The sequence below is a fragment of the Lemur catta genome, chromosome 11 (assembly GCF_020740605.2).
Source record: "Lemur catta isolate mLemCat1 chromosome 11, mLemCat1.pri, whole genome shotgun sequence".
Classification (NCBI taxonomy): domain Eukaryota; kingdom Metazoa; phylum Chordata; class Mammalia; order Primates; family Lemuridae; genus Lemur; species Lemur catta.
In genome coordinates, this window is record NC_059138.1 from 48,633,518 (window position 1) to 48,654,429 (window position 20,912).

Below are 20,912 nucleotides of genomic sequence, written 5' to 3' on the forward strand. Positions count from 1 at the left end.
GATTATACTATTTTTAAACATCCAAAAATAATGAACAGGTGCACCAAAGCCAAGAGGACTGGCCTTGAAGGAAATAAAGGAATCAGAAGTTGGAAATTCTTCTCTTCCCTTCCTTCTAGATGCGTTTGAATCAGCAACCCAATCAATCAATCCAAAACCTACAAGATGCTCAAAGACAACAGTGCCCACCAGTCTCTGAATTCCCACATCCAAGTAAGAACCTGGAATTTGGGAAGTGTAGCAGGGTGGATGGGTAATGGATTCAACAGTACTGAATGACAGAAATGAATCCTGCTGTGACTGAAACTGGCAGGAGTGCTAGATAAGCTGTTCAGAATGAGCATCTGCTCAGGATAAAGGCTGCAGCAAGGCTGATGGGAGAGAAAATAAACTCAATCCACTGATAGAATGTGACAGTCTGAAGAAGGCAGTATCAGATGGGTCGTGCACAGACCTGGCTGATGCCTGAAAGAATCAAACTGATCATGGATCTTTTTAAACGAGACAATTAGGCTTGTGCATGAATCTTCAGAAAACTGTGTTTTGGGGAGCTGGTTTTTAATCTATGCCCACTATATTTATGCCCTAAAATGTATTAACTGACAGTTCTCATCATTTTCTTTTTCCTTGCCACAAGCCTTGTTTCTAATTAGAAAGTATATCATCTAACATGTCATCTCTAGAAGCATGTTTTTTAAAAAACATTCAACATATGTATGGAAAATAGCAGCTATAGAATCTTTTTTTACATAGCCATTTCAAGCAAATGGGTTTTTGTTGATTTCTTTGTTGTTTTCTTTTTTGAAATCCAGTAACATTTCATCCTTCCAGAATATTAAACTGTTTGAGCCAGTCCACTTATGCAAAAACTTTCTGAATTGAAAGAACCCAAACAGAATGATGTATCCCACTCATTAAAAAAAAAAAATCAGGGTGACGTTAGCAACATGGCAGAATAGGAAGCTCCTAACTCTCCCTCCACCCACGAATGTACCAAAAAAAATCTATTCACAGATCAATTCCCTCTGAGAGTCAGAGACCAGTTGAGAGACTCCTACCCACGAGGCAACTGAGAAAACACCTACACTGAGTGGAGAGGAAAAGCTGAGGCTCACTCTGGCACAGACCCCGCCCCCGGCACTGCACCATAAAATAGGGAAAGGAATCTGCATCACCCAGCTTCTCGCTGTGGAGAGAAGAGTTTAGACCTCACCTATACCACCCTAACTCTAAAGTTCCCCATGATATGGCTTTTAATTCACCAACTCTTGGAGCAGAAGGGATTAGACACATGAGTCTCTCTAGAACACAGGAAAAAAGCTGCATTATTAAACAGGCATGGAAGCACTTCTAGGGGCTTCATGCCCCAGAAGACATAAAGAAAAAGGGCTTTAAGAATGCAGCCCCCTGTCTCCCTGGAGAGGACACATTCTTCCAGTGGCTACCTGGCAGGCTGGCTTCTAACTAACTTGCATTGGGAGATAATAGGGCAGAGAAATAATAGCTCACTGGCAGCCTGAGAAGCAAATCCGCAATTCTTGAGCCTCTTCTCCCAGTTTGACCCAGCATTAACTCCAAGTCTATTAATCCCTCCTGGAAGGAATTTGTTCACACATTGAGCACCCTAAATTTTATAGCTTCCACCAAAGGGACTGCATCCTAAACCTCCTACCTCTGGGAACAGAGGGCACTGGCATACACATATCTCTCTAGACCACAAGAAAAAAAGTGGCAATTTATATGGGCAAACAAGCACTTTTGAAGGCTTCATCCCTCAGGAGCAGTCCAGAGAAGGAGCTTAAATTTAGTCCCATTTCTCCCTTGAAGGAGTTTATAACACACTCTTCCAGTGGCTATTTGGAAACCTAGCTTCTAACTAATTTACATCAGGGAATTAAAGGGGCAGATAAATATTAACCCACTGCTAGCCTGAGAAGACTGGTACTTCTCCAGCCTTCTCTCCCCATTTTCCCCAGTGACAACTCCAGGTCTTTCAATCCCTCTTGGAAGGAGTTTGTCCATGCATGAGGTGCTCCACTTTTATACCTTCTACTCAAGGTCCTTCATCCTCTAAACATCCTAGCTCTGGGAGCAGAGTAAGACCACAGAAAAAAAGTGGCCATTTAATATGCATACATAAGCACTTGCAGAAGCTTCATCCCCAGGAGCAGAGAAGGGGCTTTAAAAATGCAGCTCTCTGTTCTTCCCAGGAGTTTGTATACACATTGGGTGCCCCTTTATACCTATCTCTCAAAGAACTCCATCCTAAACGTCTTAGCTCTAGAACAGAAGAGACTAGGCATAAGTGAGTCTCCCTAGATCACAGAACAAAAAGGTGGTTTTAAACAAGCACAGAAACACTTCCAGGGGCTACACCCCCTTGGAGCAGTGCAAAAAAGTGGCAGGAGCATGCACCTACCATTTTGTCTTCAGGAGGAACTTATGGCACATAGTGCCAGTGGCTACTTAATGGCCTGGCTTCTGATGAACTTGCGTTGGGGAGCTAACAGGGCAAACAAACAATAGCCTTCCGGCAGAGCCAGAGTTTGGAGCCTTTCCTCTGGCTTTCCCAGTGATAAATACAAGTCTACCCACTCTTCTTGGAAGGAGTTTGGTCATACATCAAATGCCACAATGTCAATATCTCCCACCAAAGGGACTGTCTCCTTAATGACCTAGCTTTGGGAGTTCATTGGGGTTTTGCATTTATTAATGGCCCTGGACCACAGAAAACAAAGAGGCAAACATACAACAGACCCATTTTCAGCAGCCATCTACCCAGCATCAGAGCCTGCAGCCTGAACATGAGGACAGGTATTTGCTACATATCTCCCCAGGTAAGTGCAGAAAAAGTGGGAGATAAAAACCCATGCCCAGCTTCACCATGAAGATAGAAGGAACTAAAACACACATACACACTCAATACCCCAACCTTACCAGCTACATCTAGGGAGTCTGACTTCTACCTTACCAGTCTTCGGGTACTGACAGGATACAATAAACACATCCTAAGCTCCATACACATAGAGCCACCATACACAGAGAGAACAGTCTGAACAAACACAGAAATTTGAGAGGCAACTTAAAATCTCTGGCCAGATGAATTAATGAGATCCTCTATAAGAAGCCAGTCTGAAAAACCTGGGAAGGTAGTTGTCTTATAAAATGCACAGATACCAACACAGGAAATTAAGCAACAGGGTATTATATTCCAAATAAAACAAGATATATCTCCAGAAGCTGACTCTAGTGAAATGGAGATACGTGATTTATCCAGCAAGGAATTCAAAATAATGGTCCTAATGATACGCAATGAGGTAAGGAGAATAATGCAAAGACAAACTAAGAATTTCAATAAAGACACAGAAAACATGAAAAAGTACCAAACAGAAATCATAGAGCTGATGAATACTATAGCTGAATTGAAAAATTCAATAGGAGGGTTCAATAGCAGACTAGATCAAGCAGAAGAAAGGATCAGTGAAGGCAAAGACAGATCACTGGAAATCACACAATCTGAGGAGCAAAAAAGGAAATGAATGAAAAACTGTGAGGATAGACTAAGAAACTTATGGGACACCATAAAGCATAATAACATACACATTCTTAGTGTGCCAGAAGGAGAAGAGAGAGAGAAAGAAATGGAAATAAAACATAGTCAAAGAAATAATGGTAGGAAACTTACCAAGCCTAGGGAAGGAAACAGAGATACAGATCCAGGAAGCCCAAAAGATACCAAATAAGGTGAATTGAAAGAAACTCACCCCGAGGCACATAATAATTAAAAGTTAAAGACAAAGACAGAGTGTTGAAAGCAGCAAGGGGAAAGCAACTTATTACACACAAGGGAACCTCCTTAAAATTATCAGAAGATTTTTCAGCAGAAACTTTATAGGACACAAGGGAATGGGATGATATATTCAAAATCCTAAAAGAAAAAAATATTGTCAGTCAGAATACTATACTCAGCAACCTTGTCTTTCAAAAATGAGGGGGATTAAAAATTTTCTCAAACAAACAAAAGCTGTGAGAGTTTGTTACAATTTCTCAGACAAACAAAATCTGTGAAAGTTTTGTTACTGCCTCACAAAAAATGCTAAAGGGAGCTCTTCCAGCTGAAGGAAGGGGATGCTAATTAGTAACATGAAAACTTATGAAAATATAAAACCCTTTGGTGAAAGTAAGTACATTATCAAATCCAAAATACTCTAATACAGTAATGTTAATGAATAAATTAATGATATCTTTAGTATAAAAGTTAATTCAAAACTATTAAAAACAACTAAAGCTACAATAATTTCTTAAGAATAAAAATTTTTTAAAAAATGCAAACTAGGACAACAAAATATAAAAGGTGGGAGTACGGAGAGTAAAAATGTATATTTTGTGTATAAAATCAGAGTTAAGTTTTTGTTGGCTTAATATAGCCAATTATAAGTATAAGATGTTTTCTGTAAGCTTCGGGTTAACCACAAAACAAAAGCCTATAATAGATACCCAAGACATAAAAAGAAAAGATCCAAAGCATACCACTACAGAAAGTCTTCACACTACAAAGGAAGAAAATAATAGATGAGGAAAGGGACAAAGAATTTATGAAGCAACCATAGAGCAATTAACAAAATGGCACTAGTAGGTCCTTCCCTATCAATAATTACTTTTAATGGAAATGGATTAGATTCTCCAATCAAAAGGCATAAAGTGGCCAAATGGATTTTAAAAAAAGATCCAACTATGCTGTCTACAAGAGATTCACTTCACCTTAAAGGACACTCATAAACTGAAAATGAAGGAATGGAAAAAGATATTCCAAACAAATGTAGACAAAGAGAACAAGGGTAGCCAAACTTATTTCAGAGAAAATGGACTTTAGGTCAAAAACTGTAGAAAGAGACAACGAAGGTAATTATATAGTGATAAAGAGGTCAATTCATCAAGAGGATATAACAATTATAAACATATACGCACCCAATATTAGAACACCTAAGTATATAAAGCAAACATTATGAGATCTGAAGAAGGACATAGGCTGAAACACAATAATAGATGTCAATACCACACTTTCATCATCAATAATAGATATCAATACCATACTTTCATCATTGACAGATCATCCAGACAGAAAATCAATAAGGAAACACTGGATTTGAACAATACTTTAGACCAAATGGACCCAATAGACACATACAGAACATTCCACCCAATAACAACAGAATATACATCCTTATCAAATGCACATAGAACATTCTCTAGGATAGATCATATGTCAGGCCACAAAATAAGTCTCGACAAATTTAAGAAGACTGACGTCATAACAATGGTATGTAACTAGAAATCAACAGCAGGAATCATTGAAAATTAACAAATATGTGGAAATTAAACAACATACTCCTGAACAAATATTTGGTCAAAGAATAAATTAAAAAGGAAATTTAAAAATATCTTGATAGAAACAAAAATGGAAATGCAACATACCAAAACTTACGGGATTCAGCAAAAGCAGTTCTAAGAGGGAAGTTTATATCAATAAACACTTACATCAAATACACAATCTAACTTTACACCTGAAGGAACTAGAACAAACTAATCCCAAAGTTAGCAGAAGGAAGAAAATAACAAAGATCAGAGGAGAAATAAATGAAATAGAGACTGCAAAAACAATAGAAAAGATCAGGAAAAGCTAAACAAAATTGACAAACCCTTAGCTAGGCTAACTAAGGAAAAAAAGAAAGATGACTGAAATAAATAAAATCAGAAATGGAAAAAGAAACATTAAAATTGAGAAATACGGCCGGGCGCGGTGGCTCACGCCTGTAATCCTAGCACTCTGGGAGGCCGAGGCGGGTGGATCGCTCGAGGTCAGGAGTTCGAGACCAGCCTGAGCAAGAGTGAGACCCCCTCTCTACCAAAAATAGAAAGAAATGATTTGGACAGCTAAAAATCTATATAGAAAAAATTAGCTGGGCATGGTGGCGCATGCCTGTAATCCCAGCTACTCGGGAGGCTGAGGCAGTAGGATCGCTTAAGCCCAGGAGTTTGAGGTTGCTGTGAGCTAGGCTGACGCCACAGCACTCACTCTAGCCCGGGCAACAAAGCGAGACTCTGTCTCAAAAAAAAAAAAAAAAAAAAAATTGAGAAATACAAAGGTTCATAAGAGATTACCATGAACAATTATATGCCAACAAATTGGACAGCCTAGAAGAAATAGATAAATTCTTAGAAACATAAAACCTGCCAAGACTGATTCACAAAGAAATTAGAAATCTGAACAGAACAACGAGTAAGGAAATTGAGTCAATAATTTAAAATGTACCATCAAAGAAAATCCCAGGACCAGATGGTGTCATGGTTCAGCTGGCTTGAGGTCCCGCCTGCTGGCAGAAGCCCAGGAAAGACTGCAGAATAGGGGAGGGTGGAAAGGAGCAAGGCCTGCTCCAGACTGCCTGACTGAGGGTCTGAGTGTCTGAGACAGCCCCATCTCCACACGCAGACTTTCTGGTTGAGGGGGGCTACTTCAGCCCCTCCCTGGCAGCTTTGCCCAAAGGTGGGGAACAGACCTTTGACCCCTGCTAAAAGCATTTGTGGAGCTTGAGGGCAGGCTCACACAACCCAGTCCTGTCTAGCCTCACTCCCCTCCCTTACCTGCCCCTGTGAGGTGGAGAATAAGGACACACCTGGAAGTCCCAGGGCCCCACCCACCACCTGGGGCATTACAGTCCTTCTCCTGAGAACTACAGCTGGTCACAGGACCCAAAAACAACACTGGAGCTTATTCCTTCCGGCAAGCACCACCTACTGACAGGGAGGTCAATTTGCACACCCTTTTACTACATCTACTCACTTATCACACAGGGTTCAATCAATCAATTCTCACTCACAAGCACCACCTCCTGCCTCAGAGATTAAACTGGGAATGTCATTATTAAACAAAAGAAAATCCAAAGTAAGAAGCAACAGCTGCTCCAGATGAGACGGAATAAGCAAAAGAACTCCAGAAGTAAGAAGAATCAAAGCGAAAGCACACCCCCAAAAGGGAGCACCAGTTCTCTAGCAATGGATACTAACCAAAATCAGAATATTGAAATGACAGATGAAGAATTTTGAACATGGATTGTAAGGAAGCTCAATGAAATGCAAGATAAAATGGAAACCCAACACACAGAAACCACAAAAACAATGCAGAAAATGAATGAAAACTTCACTAAAGAAATTGAAATATTAAAGAAAAATCAAACATAACTTTTGGAAATGAAAAATTCATGCAAGGAATTACAAAACACAGTGGAAAGCCTTAAGAATAGGTTAGGTCAGGCAGAAAAAAGAATCTCAGAACTTGAAGACAACACCTTTCAATTCAGCACATCAGTCACAGAGATAAAGCTGAGAAATAGGAGGAATAAGCAAAGCCTACAAGAAATATGGAATTACGTAAAGAGGCCTAACGAAAGAATCATAGGCATCCCTGAGGGTGAAGAAAAAAATACACAAGGGTTGGATAATTTATTTGGGGGATTTCCCTGGCCTTGTTAGAAATCTAGATATCCAGGTACAAGAAGCTCGAAAGACTCCTGGGAGATTCATCACAAAGAGGCAAACACCATGACATATAGTCATCAGACTGGCCAAAACAAACACGGAAGAGGCACTCCTAGGAGCCCTAAGGTGAAAGCAGCAGGTAATTTACAAAGGAAAACCCATCAGACTAACTGCAGACTTCTAAACTGAGACCTTACAAGCTAGAAGGGATTGGGGCTCCATTCTCAGTTTTCTCAAACAGAATAATGCCCAACCTACAATTTTGCATCCTCCAAAACTAAGTTTCATATATGAGGAGGAAATAAAGTCTTTCTCAGACAAACACTGAGAGAATTTGTCAAGACAAGACCAGCCCTGCAGGAAGTACTCAGAACTGCATTATATAGGGATCAGCACAACAGACACTCACCAGTGTAAAGTCACCCAAAAGCTAAAGGTCAAAGGCCAGATATCACAATGGCTTAACAGATAAACAAAGCAACAAAGTTCTATTCAACAGGATGAACAGAAATCTACCCCCATTATCAATTCTTTTGATAAATGTGAATGGCTTGAACTGCCCACTGAAGAGACATAAGCTGGCCAAATGTATAAATATATATAAGTCTGGTCAATCTGCTGTCTTCAGGAAAAACACTTAACCCACAAGACTCATTCAGACTGAAGGTGAAGGAATGGAAAATAATATTCCATACAAATGGAAACCAAAAGAAAGCTGGTATAGCAGTTCTCATATCAGATAACTTAGTCTTCAAATCAACAAAAGTAATGAAGGACAAAGATGGTCATTATATAATGGTAAAGGGAACAAGAAGACATAGCAATTCTAAAGATTTATGCAACTAACACAGGTGTGCCAAGATACATAAAGCAAATCCTATTCAATCTAAACAAAATAAACAGCAGCACCATAATAGCCATGACTTCAACACCCCTCTGACAGAACAGGACAGATCTTTCAAACAGAAAATAAACAAAGAAACAATGTCTGCACTGTCTGCAGGATGGGCACACTTGTAGCTGTGACTCGGGCAGTGAAAAGGCAATTTATACAACCAAAGTGTTTGTACCCCCATAATATTCTGAAATAAAAAAATAAAAATAAATACCAAAAAAAAGACATATAAATGGCCAAGAGATATATGGAAAAAATACTCAGCGTGTCTAATCAAAGGAAAAATGCAAATTAAAACCATAATAAGATATTACCTTACAACTGCTAGTTTAGCTATTCCTTTCAAAAAGATAAAAGGTAAGTATTGGCGAGAATGTGGAGAAAAGGGGAACTCTTACACACTGTTGGTGGTATTGTTAACAAGTGCAGCCATTTTGGAAAGCAGTATGGAGCTTCCTCAAAAAATTAAAAATAGCATTGCCATATGACCCAGCAATCCTACTACTATGCATATACCCAAAGGAATTGAAATCAGTATACTGAAGAGCTATCTGCACTCCCATGCTTATAGCAGCACTCTTCACAACAGCCACTATATGTAAACAACCTAAGTGCCCATCAAGGGATGAATTTATTTTGAAAATGTGGTATATATACACAATGGAATGGTATTCAGCCTTAAAAAAAAAAAACAGGAATTTCTGTCATTTGCAACAACATGGACATACCTAGGGGACATTATGTTAAGTGAAATAAGCAAGCCACAAAGAGACAAATACTTTATGATCTCACTTATATATGGAATCTAAAATAGTTGAACTCTTAGAAGTAGAGATTAGAATGCTGGTTACCAGAGGATAGGGTGGGTGTGGACCTGGAAAGGAGAGATGTTGGTCAACAAGTGCAAAGTTTCAGTTACAGAAGAGAAATAATTTCCAGTGTTCTATTGCACAGCACAGTGACTGCAATATAGTTAATGACAATATATTGTATATTCAAAACAGCTAAAAGAGAGGATTTAAATGTTCTCGCCACAAAGGAATGATAAATATCTGAGGTGATGGATACGCTAATAAGCCTGATTTGATCATTCCACAATGTATACATGTACCAAAACATATTATACCCCATAATATATACAATTATTTGTCAATTAAAAATAATAAATCTTGAAAAAAATCAGAACCTAACTATATGCTTGATTATCCATGCTTTTCTGAGAGTTTACAGCTTCTGAGGTGCTCTGTGTCCTCTCCAGTTTAAATATTAATAGACTTCCCTGCCCACTCAGGTTTATCATGGTAAAATAAAACAGTCCCCATTTTTACACTGTGAGGCAAGCTGGCTTGTAGACCACACAGAGGACAGACTAAGAGAGTGGCTGAGAAAGGAGGTAATTCAGCCAGCGTACCTTTACAGTTTTCAATTCCACACTTTCTCCAGGCTAGTCCCTGCTTTATTCACCCACCCACCATGACAGCTTTGAGCCTGAGAGCTCCTCCGTCCAGATCTGTCAGCCTGGAGAAGCCAAGAAAAGTGAGGTGCCAGGAAGATGGGACACCAGCATGGAATTATAACCACAGCTCTAAAGACAAAGGCAAAAACCCATAAATAAACAAGGCAATTAGCACTCCTGCTCTGTGACAGAAGGTGTAGATTTGCATAACTCCCACTGGTTTAATGCTTTTATTTGGAAAGCAATCAATGGAAATCTGAAATCAGTCATCTCAGATAAAAGAAATATTGCCCCCTCCAAGCCAGATTTACCAATATTCATTAGCTATTTTAGACAGAACTCTCCTTCCAGGGGTCATTAGAAAGATGGAGAAAATTCCAGCAAATTAAAAGTCTTACTGGGACATTTTATTCAAGGAAATTGGATATCTGTTTTTTGAAGCCCCTGTTATTAAAGGAATCCTAAATGTCTTTTGCAGCTCAGTAAGTCTTTAAAAAGGAGTTGGTAAATGTATACAGATTGAGGTGGGCCCTATCTAAACTAATGCAAATAGACCAGGGGACCCTCTCCAGTGTCGGAGCTCAAGAACCTATGCTGAAGCTACTTTTATGCATCAACATTCCCTACTTCCATATGGTTACTTTAAATGGATCTGTATATAAGACCAGATATCTCCAAATCCAGTTATTTCAGCAATAAATGTTATATAAACCCCAAAGAGAGAAGGCATTTAAAAAAAGAACATGAACAGAAACTTTTCAAAAGAAGATAACCTAATGGCTAATAAACATATGAAAAAATGCTCAACATCTCTAATCATCAGGGAAATGTAAATCAAAACCACAATGAGATATCACTTATCTCCAGTGAGAATAGTCTTTATCAAAAAGTCCCAAAACAATAAATGTTGGCACAGATGCAGAGAGATAGGAACACTCATACACTGCTGGTGGGACTGCAGACTAGTACGACCTCTGTGAAAAGCAATATGGAGATACCTCAAAGAGATACAAGTAGAACTACCATTTGATCCAGCAATCCCATTACTGGGCATCTACGCAAAAGAACAAAAGACATTCTATAAAAAAGACATCTGCACTAGAATGTTTATAGCAGCACAATTCACAATTGCAAAGATGTGGGAACAATGCAAATGCCCATCGATACATGATTGGATTAATAAACTGTGGTATATGTATACCATGGAGTTCTACCCAGCCACAAAAAAACAATGGTGATCTAATATCTCTTGTATTATCCTGGATAGAGCTGGAGCCCATTCTACTAAGTGAAGTATCCCAAGAATGGAAAAACAAGCACCACATGTACTCACCATCAAATTGGTTTTAACTGATCAACACTTAAGTGCACATATAGTAATAACATTCATCAGGTGTCAGGCAGATGGGAGAGGGGAGGAGAGGTTGGGTATATACACCTAATGAGTGAGGTGCACACCGTCTGGGGGATGGACATGCTTGAAGCTCTGACTCGGGTGGGGCAAGGGCAATATATGTAACCTAAATATTTGTACTCCCATAATATGCTAAAATAAAAAAAAAATTTAAAAAAGCTTAATGGATTATAAATTCTGAAAAAGTATAAAATTTTTTTTGCATAAAAAAATAAATCAACCTTGCTAATTTATGTTGAACCAGTTCACTTGTTTTAGTGTTATCATTTGCCAATGAATATTCATAATGAATTCCTAGAATTACAAGAGGGAACTTAGGTGAGTATCTGGCTTTGTATTGGGTGGATGATTAAATCATTAAGAACAGGTGATATTGGCTTCTTGCATATCTCTAGAGACTTGACAAACTTTTAAGGTGGTAAGCTCCGAAAGGCAAAGAACCTGTGTGCAAACAGATTCTTCTGCACAGTTTTGTTTGTGGTAGGTTGCAGTGATCTAAACCAGGGGTCAGCAAATCATAACCCACAGGCCAAAGCCTAGCCTACCACTTATTCTTGTAAGGCCTGTGAGCTAAGAATGCTTTTACATTTTTTAAATAGTTGGGAAAACATCAAAAGAAGACTGTTTCATGACACATGAAATTTAAGTGAAACTCAAATTTCAGTGTCCATAAATGCAGTTTAATTGGAATGCAGCCACACCCATTCATTTACATACGATCTGTGTCTGCTTTCATGCTACAACGGCAGAGTTGAGTAGATGCAACAGAGGCCACATGCCCTGCAAAGCCGAAAACATGTATTATGTGACCCTTTTCAAGAAAAAATGTTTGCTGGCCTCTGATCAAGACAAGTGCAACAGTAATATCAATTAATATCAATTATAATATTAATAGTAATTAATTTTCTTTTAATTATTCATCCCCATCTTAAAGTTTTACTTCTTTCATTTATGATTCTAAAGGAACTCATCTAAAAATGTTAAACTAAAATAAATAAAATCCAGAAAGAGAACAATCTGTAGCCAGTTACTGTGAAGGCAAACTCCATTTTAGCTTCCAAAGAATGAGATAGGTATTGAGATTTTTAAAAAGTTTACTCCCCTTAGGACCTATACTTTATGGCAACCTTAACTTAGGACTTGGGCTTATAAACCTGGGATAATATTCCTTACTATAAAATAGATGTGAGGGAGTTTTAGGTCCTCTGAGATCTACTCTACATATCGTTAGTGTAAAAAGATAAATGTGAACAGTACGCTGACTTTAAACTTGGCCAGTGGAGTTATCTCCCCACCCCAAAACCCAGGAAATTTATTTTAATGAGGAAGAGATAAATGATCTATACATTAGCCTCCCATGAGAAATCACCATGAGCCACTGGAAGTAGCTCTATTGCTAGATATCACATGACATTTGGCCAGATGGGTCTTGAAGACGCACAGTCGGTCATGACCCACCACCTGGGGACCTGGAGACCCCAGATGGTAAATGACTGGACTCAAGCAATTCTTCCACACAACCAACTTAAACCCCCTTTTTTTTTCAGGAAGAAAATAAGGACAGACGTCTACACAGAAATACTATGAAATCTTTTTAATCCTAGAAAGGATTTGATTACTAGTAACTAAAAAGGGGGGAAAGTCAACAATAATAAAATTCAGACTTTTTAACCAAGTGAACACATATCAAATTGATCAACATTGTTAAATGGCAAGATATTAATTTATCCATAGAAGACATGTTCTCATCCAGCGGAAAACTGATTTAAATATGTTTTGACAGAGTGCTAAGAGATATGATAGGTGACAGTTGATTTAATGAAGTATTTAAGGCTTCAAAACTGTGCCTTTTAGAAAAATAACAAATAACCTCTTCTTCTACCACTTATGGGAAAAAGGAACAACAAATGTCAATTAAAAGTCACAGAAACATGATTAATTTGTTTATGCTTTCAACATTTCACTGAGCTTTGCAAAGGCCAGACATAAAACTAAAGTGAATTTTATAGCCAGGATTGGTCTGAATATTTTCCTCCTAATATTCTTTCTGTCATGCTTCTGAGCTTGGAATAAAATACAAACCATTGGAATCCAAAGGAAAAAGTCAGCTCCTTTCCAAAGATGGGACTGAGCTGACAAAAATCCATTTAATATCTAAAATTAGAAATAAAATAAATAAATTGTTCAATATCAACTACATTTTCAGAGAGTTCATTAAAATTTAAGGCATTTTTGACATGTCAGAGATTTTAAGTCCAGTGACAGGAGAAGAAAGAAGCTACCTGGGAGCAAATCTCAATTATCTTTATGGCTTGGAACATACATATTGAGCACAGCTGAAGATGAAGAGAGAGGTGACAGGTGGAAATTTTCTGGCTCTGTCCAGTCTAGACAACTTTACCAAGGCTTCTCTGAAAGGGTGCATTTCAAATGTGTTTCCAATCTTCTGTTTAAATTTTGATCAACATGAGAAAAGGCTCGTCAGCACTCTGCTAGCAGGATGACAGTGATAACAAGGCCAAAATAATTTCTTCTTTATAAAAAAGACTCAAGAAATTAAATGCAAGAAAAGGTTTATGTGAAGTGACACCCTCCATGAATTCCACAACAAACAATAAAAGAATGGTAACCTCACTCATATGTGTTAACAGTAGAAATATATATAAAACAAACATTCATTCAACAATAACAGGATGGTCTAGTGTTTTACCCACCAGCCAAATAAACACGATTATTCATTTTTCTTCCATTTTCCATAAAAATAAAGAAATCACCTGCAGAATCAAAAGTTACAAGTCATATTTCATTGAAATGCTTGGAACAAACCTTTCAACAAACCCTACCCATATGCCCTGCCTCTCTCAGCCAATCACAAGTCTTTTTAAAAATCTGAATTAAGATCCATAAAGATTACTGTTTATTGGAAACAAGCCAGAGCACCTTAGATCATCAATGGCCAGGAGACTCCCTTCTTTTCCAGTTCTAAAACAATTAAGGTTGACACAAAGTTAGCAAAATTAGTCAAATCCATTCAAACTTCTTTCAACAAATAATATTCAAGTCAAGATAATACTTGTTACCCGTCATTGTATTCATAGAAAATATCACAATTACCTGGATTACTTTTGAATAGGACCAACACTTATTTTATAATTACTTATGGTACAACCACATTCTTATTATGAATACAATTATATGCAATTTTCCACAATTGAATTCCTGCCTTACTGGCTTAAAAAAAAAAAAACTTTCAAGAAAGTCATAATCCTCAAAGTATTGTAGAAGAAAAATAACCATATAACCTCCGGCACTTGACATAGGGCATATGTCCCACTGACATTTTCTAGAGACCATGGAATTACCCAGTACCTTTGTACAGTTGTCTGTACTTACAGACAAGCCATCCCACTTTGTTCTTCATCATATTGCTAGTGATTTGATAAACAGACTTTCCCACTTAACTTTAAATCATACTCAAGCGCTACATAAACTGTTTTAAGCCATTTGACTTCTAGGACAGTACCAGCTTGTTTGTATTAATGGACAAAGGCTTCTTCTTGCCTTTTGTTTGTTTATTTATTTTAAGACTCCTTCAAACTTTTAGTCAAGCCCTTCTTACCAGTTTCAACAAGGACGGAGTTTCAAAGGCGATTCTAAGTTTAGACAACTTCAGCACATGCTAACTCTTCCTAAAATATTACTGATGATTTAAGCTTCTGAAATCAAGAGAAGATACCTTATGGAAAAAAAGAAAAATTTATTGTCTTTGTTGCTCACCATTTTTAATAGAAAAACTGTTTTCAGGTCTCTCAGGAAAATAAATAATGGGAAAAATAACTATACCTTAAAAATTTTTCAAATCTTTCCCAAAATATAAAGAAAAAACATAAATGGGATCACGACGCATATGCTCACATCTGCCCTCCAAAGCACACTTTTTATGTAGACATTATAAAGAATAAAATTACCCATTAATTATATGGCATGCATCAGCAGTGCACTGGTGGGCTTAAACTTGGTTTTCAGTTACGTGTATATACAGATAAATCTCTTCCTGAGTTGAGTTTCATCTTCAGTTGAGACCCAAATCATTTGTTTTCCTTTTTTGGCAAGGTACTTGACCATGTGATAAGGCAATCAAACGTTTCAACCTCCTTCCCTTTTCAGCGGCATGGCCCTCATCAGTGAGATCACCAATGTGACAGGTGTGAGGACGGGCCCTAAAATATAGTCCTGTAAAACTAGAGCAGGTTTCTCTGTGCATTAGTCTGAAGGCTACAGCACTGTCTCTTCATATATTTGGGGATCTTGAGGATTTCAGTTGAACAGATTCAAAATGGTCTTCTTTTTCCTAAGAAAAAATATTAAAAAAAAAAATCAGTTCACTGAAGTTCTCATAAGATTTTAGGATCTTACATGTCCAGAAGGGAAGTTCCAGAAATCATTTTAATCTATGTACCTGTCACTTATGATTAGATGTTTACATTTAAAGTTGGGTGGCAGCTATAAAACAAATAGCATGCCTACCCTGAAGGGCACTTTTGATGTCCAAGAGATAAGACAGACAAATCCAAAATAGAAGCAAAACATGATTACAATAGATATCAAAGATATAGCTGTGATTCCTGGGAAGAAAACACCCAGTCCCTTCCTAAGGGCACAACTGACCTGGGTGCTGAAATCAATGACCTTGCCATGCTAATCATGGGCAAAACAGAACTCACAGAAACTAAATATTCTCAAGACAATATAGGCTAAATGATAAGAAAAAGGACAGCAGAAATAAATGAGGAGGACACTAATAATACATAACATTGTTTGGGATCACTGACATGTTTTAGGAAAATCTCTTGGGTGAATGCCAAGTAAAGATAGTAAACACATCATCTTAGATAATAGATCAAAATTTTAACTCATATATATCATTGCTGGTAATATTGTGAGTATATCACACATTCAAAATGTAGCCTATTAAATTCTTTTTCTTTAATGAGGAAAAAGAGAAGTAGGAGGAGGGTTTTATTGTTAAAGCTTTCTGAAGGCTGCTGGAATTGGGTAGGGGGACTATGCTACTAAAAAGAATAAAGATGAAGAGAACTAGTATTATTTTAAAAAATAAAAGAAATAGAAGGCCAACCAGTCCTGGTACAGATAGAAGTGCATCTAAGGCCAAGCGTGGTGGCTCATGCCTGTAATCCTAGCACTTTGGGAGGCCATGGCAGGAAGATTGCTTGAGGTCAGGAGTTTGAGAACAGCCTGAGCAAGAGTGACACCTTGTCTCTACGAAAAATAGAAAAAAATTAGCTGGGCGTGGTGGCACATGCCTGTATTCCCAGCTACTCAGGAGGCTGAGGCAGGAGGATCGCTTGAGCCCAGGAGTTTGAGGTTGCTGTGAGCTAGGCTGATGCCACGGCACTCTAGCTTGGGCAACAGACTGAGACTCTGTCTAAAAAAAGAAAAAAAAGATATCGCAATACCATATTGTATTAAAAGAAGGAAAAACATGGGTTTGGAACTGGGGGTTGTGGCTTCTAATCCCTATCTAACTGCCCTTGGACAAATAAGTGAACCTTTCTAGGTCTATTTGTGGGTTAAAGAAGGCTACCACATGGGATGGTCTTTTTAAGCTCTAAATTCAAGAATCTGCTCAAAAGCCAGCTTCTCCCAGAAGCTTCTCCATGCCTTGTCACTGCCTACCCTCCTGCACAACCTCTCTTCTGTGTTCCAAGAGACCCTACACTTGTTCTTGCCATACTGGATGATCGTGTGTGTGTGTGTGTGTGTGTGTGTATGTGATGTGTCCTCCTCCAATATTCCAGATGGTATTTGACATAAAAAGCTGTGTCCAATTTGACATATCCCCAAAACCTGGTAAAGTGTCTTACAGTGTCCTATAAATAACTATGAAATAAAATTTTTAAAAAATGAAAAAAAAATCAATTGAACATATTTTTTAAATTGCTGAGAAAAGCAAAGAAAAATAAATCCATAAATAAAACCTCACAAATTCAGTGCAGTGCTAGGGAAATATCAAATAAGGCATGGCCTTTAGAACATGAATGAAGATATATAAGGTAAAACAAACTCTATAGGACACAGCAGTTAATAAACTTATAAACATTTTTGCTCTGTGAAGTCATGCATAACAAACTTTTTCAAAAATAGATACCAGTAAGATGTGTATAGTGATATTTATAGTAGCTTTATTCACAGCCAAACACTGGAAATAGCACAGGTAGCCATCAACAGAACCAATAAATTCTGGTATATCCATACAATGTACACTAGGAGTAGAATACTACCTTTAAAAAACCTTGTTATATTTTTATGGACTCTTGAGATATTGTCAATGGCCTGTTTTGTATGCCACCTGGAAAACTACAGACTGACATATTACAGTCACCCCTTTTGGGGATCACAAATTCTGGAAATAAATTTTAGCTTCTGATCAAATCACCTTTGTCACTCATGTAGATGCCCAGAGTAAGGACCCATCCTATGAAAAGACCAAATAGAATCAATCTGTTGATAGAAACCGCACAAGACAGACTGCCATAAATGTTTCATGGATAATTCATCTTGCCCAACGTGGCAATGTGACTGCCATCATAGACGAACACAAAGTAAAGGACTATATTTCTGATACAGAGGTTACCACAGCATGCTAGACTTGGGACTCATGCCAAAAATTGACCAGTTTTCCGCTGGCAAATTGATGACAGTATACCTCTGGCCACTTCTTTGGGCTATCAGGGGTGCCTCACCATTGTTGACACCTGTTCCGGTTACGGTGTTGCTGTTCCAGTCTGATTAGCTAACTCTAGCCACACCACTGTGGCCCTTGAGACAAAACCGTATAAGGTTAGTGGCTTTATGGACCATTTGCAGTCTGACAAGGATGTACATTTTAATCACAAAAGCCACCTAGAAATGAGCTGAGAGCAGAGGTATTCAATGGACCTTCCACACTTCCTACTGCCCAAAGGCATGTGGTATCATTGAGCATTAGAAGGGTCTTCTCAGAAAATAACTCAGAAAAATTTATGACTATCTCCCCCAATTTCTCCTGGTCCACACATCTTAGTAAGGCAGTTTGGTCACTAATTTTATTCACACACACACCCCATATAAGGTTATATACACTTATCTGAAAATCCAGGATTCTGCCTGACCATTCCTGGGCAGGATGTGTCCTTATTTACTCCAACAGTGACCCCCAGGCTGTCTGGGTACTACCTCCAGTGACAGCCCAGGCAGAAGCAGGTCTAGGAGGCTCAAACATAATTCTGGCTTAACCATCTGTATTATTGTCTTGTTGGTTTGTCATGATCCAAGATCAAAAGGATAATGGCCACTTGCTGGATACACTGCTCACCAAGTCCCCCTACCATGGCCCACATGGACAAAGGCAGAGTACACAATGGGTCTCCATGTGTTTTTTAAAATGCCCTTGTCCCTCTTGTACCTGAATGTTCTGGAGGACAAATCTAGGTGCCAGTAGGGGTTGAGTAGAAATAAGATGAAGTTACAGCTACTGATATGGGACAAACTGATTTTTTGGCAGAGCAGGGAGACAACAATGCAGTTTGATAACGAAGCACTTGGGGAGGAGATACCTCAGACCCTGGGAGGTATGAAGGAAGGAGACATGTTAACAATCATTTGTTTTTCAGAGCCACCCGTCACCTTCCTATGAAGAAAAATGCCCTGGCGTGGCTCCCTCAAACTGTTGCAAGTGCCTTTAATTTAACTGACTGCTGGGCCTGCCATACCCACGCCACATGCTCTAACCACAATTTGATTGCCATTCCCCTTAAATGTGCTGAGAAATCTATCCAAAACAGAGAGGGATGGCCTCAGCCCCTGCCCCAGAAGAACACCAACAACACCACCATTCCCATAGCCAATATTAAGTCATTTCAAGGGGTGGACAAATGCCACCAGTTTGCAGTGTAGACAAACAGGAAAAGTTGAACTAACTGCCCTCAAGAAGTCTTCCCAAAGACAAAGAAGAGACAGAGACACAGTTATATGAGACGAATTGGAAACCCTAAGGTTTACTAGGCAGCAAGGAAGCCACTTACAGGCACTGTCAACCTGTGCTGCCTAAGTGATGCAGGTCCCACTTAAGTGTGCCCAAAAATTGCAAGTGATTCTTTCTTTCCAGAAGCACCAAGTGTATGTCCAGGACTGAACTTCTTCATTAATTTGTTTCCACCCTAAAAACATGGTAGCTTGCACCTTAGGAGTAGTTAGATTTGTTGTTTTCACAGTATCTTAGACCTAACTTATCAGTACACATAGATATCTCAATCTTTAACAGCTGCAGAGTTGCATAGTATTCCATTACTTTTATGTATGAAAATTTCTCGTCTAAGTCTTTATTCGTGGTACTTAAGGTTGTTTCTACTTTGTTAACTAGCGAAAACCATGCTGCAGTGAATATTCTTGTATTTACATCATGTACTTCTAGGAGTATTTCTGTTGGATAAATACCCCCTGAGATAGAAACATATTGAATAAGAGTTTGCATGAATGCTACTATTAAGTTAATATGGCCCTTATTATAAATGCCCAGTAATACCAGGTTAAAATTCTGCTCTCACCTTTGTTGCCAAGGATTTGAGTTTTCCTAGTAGTGACTGTTTATTGGAATATACAACTTCCTCTTCATTGTCTTCTCCTTCCATGATAGCACAACTGTCTGCAGCTGGGAGTTCACACTCTTTTGAGTTAGTTGTCATTACTAACTTGGAATATTTGTACTCCAGTCTAAGTAGTGGTAGATAAAATAAACAAATAAGTAAATAGATAAATGTCCATTTATTTTTATATAAACTAATTCTTATTTTAGGTGGTCATATGCCAGCTCATTAAATTGTCTTGTTACTCTACCAACAAATTTCCCTCACCTAGAGCCATAGCAATATATGTTCCCATTTATCTACCATTTGCATAAAAATATTCCCCAGATGTCAGAGAATCAGTTCAGTACAATTAATTCTACCACTTACTTTATATTGACTGAATTGTCCAATTATGAAGTACTTTTGGGAAAAAAAAAACTTTGAGGTCTGAATCCATTTTCTTAATTTATGAATATTTGGAAGCCAATTCACCATCAGGTTTTCCAAAGTTTAGTTCATAAGGATGAGAATATCAAACAGGCAAGTGATTTGGTCTTCACAGTCTCTATGTCATTTATCCCTTTATACTACCACCCCAGATACTACAATTGTGCCTAGATATTACAATATAGAACCTCCACAGTCCAACTGAGATTTAAATCATTGTCAAAAATTTAAATCATGTAACAGATCAATATACATTCAGATGTTAGGCTCAATACTCAATTCCAGATTCTTGGAGCAAATAAATGTGATATTTGGCATTGTACTTAGTCTATTTCTTTGCAAATGTCTGCCCACAAGAAATTAAAAAATAAAAGGTGAAGCAAGAAGACAGCATTGTCATAAAAAGAAAAACAAACACAGAGAAAATCTGTCTGGCAATCTCAGCTCTATTACCATCTACCTGAGCAACACGGAGCCTCCAGTTTTCTTTGTTTTACGATAAATGGCTCTAATTCAATGATCTCTAATGTTCTATGA

General features: G+C 38.1%; 1 protein-coding gene across 1 annotated transcript in view; it reads right to left on the minus strand.

The window, feature by feature from the left end:
- Positions 1–15,141: 15,141 nt before the first annotated feature.
- Positions 15,142–20,912, minus strand: part of ELAPOR2 (endosome-lysosome associated apoptosis and autophagy regulator family member 2) — a 72,116-nt gene continuing 66,345 nt past the window's right edge. The window contains exons 20-21 of the mRNA XM_045564548.1: positions 19,908–20,073; positions 15,142–15,652 (exon numbers count right to left, since the gene is read on the minus strand). Of these exons, the coding sequence (XP_045420504.1) occupies positions 15,593–15,652; positions 19,908–20,073 (226 nt within the window). The 3' untranslated portion in view covers positions 15,142–15,592. The remainder of the gene's footprint in view (positions 15,653–19,907; positions 20,074–20,912) is intronic.